Source organism: Limulus polyphemus, unplaced genomic scaffold (genome assembly GCF_000517525.1).
Source record: "Limulus polyphemus unplaced genomic scaffold, Limulus_polyphemus-2.1.2 Scaffold197, whole genome shotgun sequence".
NCBI classification, from domain to species: Eukaryota; Metazoa; Arthropoda; class Merostomata; order Xiphosura; family Limulidae; genus Limulus; species Limulus polyphemus.
This window is the reverse complement of record NW_013665807.1, coordinates 517,566-526,140: the sequence shown is the minus strand read 5'-3', so window position 1 is coordinate 526,140 and position 8,575 is coordinate 517,566. Positions and strand designations below refer to the sequence as shown.

The window sequence follows — 8,575 nt, the reverse complement described above, 5'->3', positions numbered from 1 at the left end:
TATGTTTGTTAACAAACATACAAACAAACTAAAAAAGATAAGAACATTGATGCCAAACCAATATACATCCTGAATTTTGCGTGTGAAATCTACGTCTTTTAATGTCAAAACTACGTATTGTGGTCTTTCTTTTACGTATTGCGTTATGACGTTTTGTGAAAAATCTGTACGTGATGGAGAAAAATGGATATTTTCGGATTCAGTGTACAGAAATTACTGTTTGAACATGTAAACATTTCAAGACAATAAAACCATCGTAGGCCTATGTTATAGGTGTTAAGTGAACCATCGTAGGCCTATGTTATAGGTGTTAAGTGAACCATCGTAGGCTTATGTTATAGGTGTTAAGTGAAAGTTCATAATAACATTTGAAATGTCTTCACGTATACATAGTCTATTATTTTATTCTTTAACAATTTGATTTCCACTAGAGTCTTCAATAAAAGTTCATTGCTCAAGAATAGTAAATAATAATAGTAAATCTATGTTATAATTCAGCCATTTTCCCTATTTAACATAAGAAAATAAAAACAATAACGTTTTCAGTTCTTTAAGTTGGTACCGAAAACATATTTGAACTTATTTGCAGAAACTTTATTTTAATAATTTTTTGCAACCACTTTTTCCTATCTTTTTTTAAGCGAAACAAATAATTTTATGAAGTTGGAAATTTACAGTTTATCTACTTATGAACTGAAACTAACGTAACAGTGACTTTAAATGTGTCATCAGATCAACAGAAGTAGATACAAAATATCGTAAGTAACATTAATAATTTTCATTACTTCTCACAGGATTTGGATTCTTTCGCCTAGTATATACAATATAATAATATCATTACGTTATTTTATCGTCATCTCTGAAAGTTGCAACAATTATCACAATCCAGTTTTTTATTTAGCTTATATTGTAAAGGCCGCCAAATTATAACGAAGAGTTTTAAGCTTAACTTGGTTTGTTATTAGCTGAATCAGTAATTTTCATACAGAAGAAACACTGGTAGAATATCATTATATTATTATATTGCTTATGTAATATCATTCATATGTTTATGACACAACCATACACAATATTAACTTATTGCTAGTTTAAATAACCTCGAGTAAGAACAATGAAGAATATGTATAATTAACTGAATTGATGTAGACCACTGCCAAAAACTGAAAATTTGCATTTAACCTCATTATATTTTGATACTTTAAAGAGTACTGGAATGAGCTTATAAGATTTTTTTTTTTAATGTGAATAATGTTACCTCAAGACTAAATTGAAATAACATTCAAATATTATAGCTTAAAGAATCGTGGATAATCAAGAAAGTTTTTGTCGATATTGGCTGTAAACTAATAAGTTTTAGAGGACAGGCGAATATATAAAGTACTTAATATCATACGATATCAATAATGCTATTAAAATTGCAGTTATGTATCTACGTAAGCATCACACATTTACCTACTAATACATATATTTCACAGTAATATTTGTCTCTGCGTTTTTAAGGTTTACGACTTTACCTCCTTTTCAAATCTTAGTAACGAGTTATGTTGATTAATATGAAGTACACATGTGTAAAACTTAAAAACCTCAAGTGAAAGGATTATTATTTGCACTTAATTTCATAATTATTTCAATATATTATTTTGTACCATGTGAGGGAAATATAATACACTTTCTTGTACGTTAGATATTTCTAGATACCTATTTAATTTTCTATGCTCATTTTTAGATCAGTCGTCTCAAAAGCTGAATCAAAAATAGAAAGACCGCATGGTTTCGTAATAGAAAGTACGATAAATACGAGCGTGTTCAGTGAACTCTTTAAAGCAGATGTACTAACATTTGTAATAAACATCAATCACATGTATGACCATTTTATAGTTGTATGACATCTGAGTTTTTAATGTTATTATGATGTGAGACTATGACTATATACGTACCTCCGTCAGTCTTACACAGGAATGTCAAATTTTGTCCCTCATTGTATGGTCCCACAAGACTCTCCAGCATTTTTCCATTTACATCAGTCACTATTGGTTTGTTTGGAGGAACTACAAACAAAACACGTGTAACATAATTGTTACTACAAACCAACAAATTTGTTTTTTTAACAAATGTTTATATATACATATATATGTGTGTGTTTAATGACTACTTTTTCTTCACAACAGATGTCTGCTTGATTTTTGTGAATAAATTTTGGTAAATGTATTTTGGTTGTTCTTAAGTTACGATGCTTAGAAATTTCCAAATGATTATGTAGTATATAAGACTGGAACAAACTTCAACTCTTACTCCTGAAGATGATGGCGGAAGAACATCGACACATGTAGAGTCATTTTAGGGGTGATTCCTGATTTAATAAATTATTTATTGTGTAATTATTTTAGCGTTGTATTCCTTTTAACTGTATATATATCTATATATATGTGTGTATGATAAGTATGCATTCGTTAATATTAATTCATAACACGTTAAACACTTGCGAATTACAAGGTAAACCTAAAAATAAATCATTTTAAGCTTTGGAATAAAAGATAATCCTATGTAAAATAAAATGCAGTCAATAAAATGTTAGAAAACATAAATGTTTCCCTAAACGAAAAGGCATAAAGACAAATAGTGCTGTATTTCAAGCAACATCGCTTTTTGCGCAACTTTCTAGTGTTATATATAATTTACACTTATTACATAGCGCTTATCTTTAAAACTGGTATACACATTATACATGGTATATAAGTTCCTGCTACACTACTTTCAAACATAATAGCCCTAGTAGTGATTGAAAACCCCACAGCGAATGCAATAATACATTTTAAGCGCATCTACACGTGTAACAAGAATTCTGTAAGATTAGAGAGATTTTGGGTACTGAAAGTCAATATAACCCATCCTGTATTTAGTTACTGAATTGAATTTTATTTCTATTTGTAATACAATAACATTACCAAAGTTTATCTTACTCTAATGGAAGGTAGTGTGTTTTGTTAAATGCTATACTGTTTAATACAAACTATAATAAACAATGTTTAAATGAAGCACAGCTATAAGTTGGTAAAACTATGTATTTTGTACTAATATCTGTAAGGAAATTTTATACAAGCAATCATTACAATATACACGCGGAACTTTTGTGTTAAACTGTAGAAACAGGAACCAATAGTCATTGCAAACAGTCGTAATGATTGCATGTTTGACTGTACAATTTCCAGTAATGTATTTTTTCCAATGCAATAGTTTCTTTTCGGTTTTGTATGTTACGTTTATTGTACTGGTGTGTTTGTTTGCGTATATTAAAGTATTGGATCACATTTCAACCTTTATGACATTAATTATTAGTGTAGTACATGTATCCCTGAGGACGGAAGTGAAGCTCTGACGTGAGATAAACTAAAAAATTTCGAAATTATTGAATTTGTCGAAAGATAAAGTGGCGAAAACAGAAATGGCTGCAGAATGTATGCATAGTTAAGTTTCAAGTAATTTATCACGACTGCCTATTTTCTCCCTTCAACAAATTATGGGAATTACGCGTTAGTTAATTTGATAACTTTTTACAGAAAAAGTCAGACGCTAAAAATTATTTTCTCTACTCTATTTTCACATATTTTACGATAAAAATTCAAAATAATATATTTTTTTAAATTATTTTATATCAAATATTTGTTACATGGGGATACATTTATTGTCTTTTAGCTTTACTTTACTAATGAATAAACTTCCACCTTTCGAAAGCGTTCGAGTTATAAGTTTTTTGTTGTTTTTTTCTATTAAATGAATTCGAAAAATACTCGATCAATTAATTATGATCAGAAGTATTAAATTTAAATGGTATCCCTCAATGGTACAGCGATATGTCTGCGGACTTACAAAGTTAGCAACCAGGTTTCAATACCCGTAATGAGCAGAGCACAGATAGCCCATTGTATAGCTTTCTGTTAATTACGAACACACCTTTATATAGTAAAAATACGACAAATACTTATGAATGGCACAACTGAGTTCCAACTTGTGGAATGAGTTTACTTTAGTATTTTAATTTCTAAAGCACCTCACCTCATATTTTTGTTTAACCTTCTAAAGATTTAGATTATGAAAGCCTGTATTATCCCATAAGAAAAAAAATATTATCACCTACTGTTCACTTGTATTCTTGCGCCCATAATAGGATTCTGAAGCATTTACACATGCTGTATATAAATCTACATTGATATCTGTTTTATTTTGTAGGGCTAGCTGTCCCTAATACAGCACCCATCGCCAGCAAACTGGGAATTTAATATCACTCTCATAACTCACCTACAGCACAAAGCTACACAATGGTTTATCTGTGCTCTGCCCACCACGGGTATCGAAACCCGGTTACTAGCGTAGTAAGTCCGCAGACATACCGCTGTGCCACTGGGGGGCTTTTTATAACAGCTACATTCTCCTTAGGCCATCAATGCCAAATACCTTACTAGCATCAGCAAACAACTACTTTTTTACCACGCGTTCATATATGTCATTGATGTAAATTTAAAAGAGCAATTGTCCTAACACTGGGTCCTGAGGTATCTCACCTGTAACATTAACCCAGTTTGATTGAACTTCATTGATAGCAACACCCTGCTTTCTTCCAACCAAATAATCCTTCACATCTATAGAGATAATTTAACATGCCTTTTATGCAACACCTTATCAAATGCTTTCTGAAAAAACTAGATGTACCAAATAAACATCCTTACCATCATCTACATAAGCAGTAACCTCTTCAAAAAATGTGAAAAAATTAGTAATGCAAGATATTCTACTAGAGTAACTATGTTGAATATGCAAAAAAAATTTTAATTTTGTTAAATGACTTTGCAAAGAAGCTTTTATCAAACTTCAAAACTTTTTCCAATACTGAATAACTCTAATAGGCAATTGTTATCACTTTCCTACCTTTGGAAGGAAAACCTTCAAACTTCAGGCACCTGCCTGCTATTTAAGGACTTTCAAAAATACTAGAACCTGTCTCACATATTCAATCCTTAACCTCATTCAAAACCCTTGGGAAAGTATTATATGTGTCATAGACCTGTTATTCCTTTTTTTTAATGAGCTTATTATTTATTTAGCAATGTTCTTTCATACTGTTTTGATCTAGCATCTGTTCAGGATAGAGAATATTGCTTAAATATTTATTATTAGAAATAGAAGAAAAGTATTATTGCATAACCTAGCCATCTCATAATTACCAGAAATGAGCCTAACTTATCTATGGCCCTGCTCCCATCTTAATAGCATGCTTACCCATATTGCATTTAAAGAAATCCGTACTGTTAATTTTCATTTTTTCAACCAACCTTTTTTCATATACCCGTTTCGATTTCCTAATCTCCTGTCTCACCAACTCATTGTTTTCTACAGTCATATAAGTATTCCAATATACAGTCTTGGCCAAAACGTTTGTATACTGTTCTATATTGATGTGATTGTCTACATGTATGAAGTAGTTATTGAGTAAATGCCCGTGTAGTAACAGAGAAGGAGAGAATGATTGGACAAACATGTATGAGTTCTTATTTTGATCTGTATAAGTTGTTTTGAGCATTTGTTGTCAAAACACACATACGCACTAGTTTTTTATAAAATAGTGTATTTTTAGTATATTATTTTTCAAAATGCTTTGCTAAGACAATTTCACCGTACGTGGTGTAGAAACATGCCTCGTTACATGCTAGAAGTTATAGGGCATCAAATAGTTTGACTGTCCTGAAATGGTATGAAGCAAACAGACATTGCCAGAACAGTATGGTACCCTATGTGTAATATAACCAGAGTTCTGAAACATCATCGGACTACAGGAAACGTTGTTCCAGGAAAGTATACTGGTAGACTCCAAAAACCTAGTGCCCGAGATGGAGATGTGTTTTGATCAGGTTAACACTTCAAAGTGTAAAGAAGTTTTGCAACACCTTACAACAGGAATGACATTAATACATTTATTCCAGGGCATCCAGAAGAACAGTGAATAGGAGACTGACCAAACAAGGTTATTTTGGAAGGTGAGCTATCTGTAAGGTAGTATAAGGCAGAATTCACTGCCATCACCATGTTACAGTTAGGATATTGGTGACATGTTATTTTTCCAGATGATTCCTGTTTCCGGCTTGTTAAAGCCGGTAGTAAGATTCGTGTTCGTCGTTTGCCTGGAGAACAGATGAAGAAAGACTGTCTTTCTCAAAGAGAACGCACAGGAGGTGGTGCAGTACATGTTTAGGTAGCTGTTAATCATGGTGGAAAAACTGCTCTTCATATCCTCCAGTGAAACGTCAAAGGGTCCTCCAACAGGCTTCACATGGAGATGATATTTCTACCATATGCTAGGCAAGGTTTAGCCGTAACTTTGTGTTACAGGATGACAATGCCACTACCTACAGTGTGCACATTTTACAAGATTATCTCGACCATGAGGATGTTACAAGATTGCCATGGCTAGCGAATCCTCAAGATTGTAATTAAGAACTGTTGGGCAGAACTGAGTCGGAAAATTGCTTACCATGATCCTAAAGAAGGTACTGTTGGGATGTAATCATGATGTATTAGGTCAATAACTTCATTGACAGCATGCCATGTCGCCTTGTGGAGATTATTGGAAGACCAACCAACTACTGAATGTTTATATGAACTGATATAAGATTGCAGATGCTATTTATAATAATTTATGTTATATTATGTTATTATATATGTTTGGTAAAGTTTTGTTGTGATAGGTGAAATATTGAATTGTACATCTTTCTACAGTTTGATGTTCTAATAAATCTTTCATGATATCCACAAATCCTGCCTCATTATAGAAATTATATAAGTAGGTGTTTCACATAACATGCATTTCTAATACTGATAGCGCTAAGTGTATTTGTATTCCATCTTAATAATAAGGATCTTACATTTTGGCCAACATTGTATGATTCTTTTCTTTAAATGTCTTTATCAACACTCTACTTATAAATTACCTCCTCTGATCTCCTCTTCCCTACATTAGTAGTTCATATTAGTACAACAAAGACTAGATAATAGTTATCACACTTTACTATATGACTTACTGTATCAGTTATGTCCTCTACATCTGCCCCTGGATAACATAATTGAATACTTTTCTCAATATTTAAGTTACAGATTAACCTATGCACGTATCATACTAGAGAATCAGCCCCTTAATCTGTTCATTTTCATCATTATCTGTCCTTACTTTTTCCAATGTCATTTTTGTGGAATGGATTTCTTCTATTTCTTAGGACCAATTGATCCATTTTCAAGATAAACAATTGAGTGGTTGAATGCTAATCCCTTATGACTAGCATAATAAATTATAATCCTGTACCGTCAGCTTGGGAAAAAGACTCAAAAATGGTTCATACTGCAGTATAACACAAACTGATTTTACATAAAATGTTAAAAAGCAGGAGCTCAAGATAGTTCATAGGTATATTATAATACAAAACACATTTTACACAAAATATGAAAGAGCAGGACCTAAAGATAGCTCATGGGAACCATAGAATACAAAATAGAATATCCCAAAGTATTAATGTTTAGCATCTAAAAATTGTTTATGGGTATAACACAGAACACCTTTTAAATAATATCACTTCGTAACCATATTTGTGAACTGTATTTAGAGTTACAACTAAAAGCGTAAATGAGAATGTTCACGCTGTGACTTAATATACGACTCAATATATGTGAACGATTGTTAAAATGCATAATATTTATGCAGAATTATCAAAAAAAATGTTTCGACACTTAGTGTTGATATAAAAATATTGGTGTGTTTTCTCAGAAAAAAAATCTACATACGTATAAATAATGCCAAGGTATTAGCCTTTTGGTTCCAGGGCTGTCATGATTCTTGGTACATACTTAGTATACCACCTATCAAGACGTCGAACCAGTATTCTATAAACCTCAGTTTTTAAGTAAATTCATTAATATGTATGTGAAACATTTCCCAGAAGACAATGTCAGTCACCATAAAAATAAGTTCCCTCTTCAACAGGCACACGCCTATTTCCTACAACAGTGGCTGTTGTCAAAATCTCAAAGTAATATAAACATCTTAAAAATAGCCCAGAAATCCAAAAGCATTTTGTGCATTGCAAACACTTCAACCCCGAGTGATTAAAGTTTATTGTTCTTCTGTGATTCATAAGCTGATATATTCCGCTAAATAAATTGTAATAAGTATCAAAGAGTAAACTTATATCTGCCATAATAGTAATAACGAAAGCATAAGATGACTTAGTTAAGGAATATCTTTTAGCTGACCATCACTCTCAAGTGTTCACTTAATGCATGTTTATACAAAAATATTTGATTTAGTTTGCCTTGAACTTCCTGCAAAGCTACTCCAGGGCTATTCTGCACTACTCGCCCATAATTTAGCAGTGATAGACTAGAGGGAAAGCAGCTAGTCAAAGCACCCACCGCTAACTCTTGGACTACTCTTTTTATAACAAATAGAGGGATTGAGCCACGGCTGAAAGGGTGAGCATGTTCGATGACGGGGATTCGAACCCGGGTACCAGAAGATTGCGAGTTGAATAGAAAC

At 32.1% G+C, this 8,575-nt stretch overlaps 1 protein-coding gene across 1 annotated transcript in view; it reads right to left on the bottom strand.

Annotated features, from left to right (window-relative positions):
• The window catches only part of LOC111084998, a 103,527-nt gene that overhangs the window by 45,052 nt on the left and 49,900 nt on the right, over nt 1-8,575 (bottom strand). Inside the window, exon 3 of the mRNA XM_022381879.1 lies at nt 1,938-2,048. Within this exon, the coding sequence (XP_022237587.1) occupies nt 1,938-2,048 (111 nt within the window). The remainder of the gene's footprint in view (nt 1-1,937; nt 2,049-8,575) is intronic.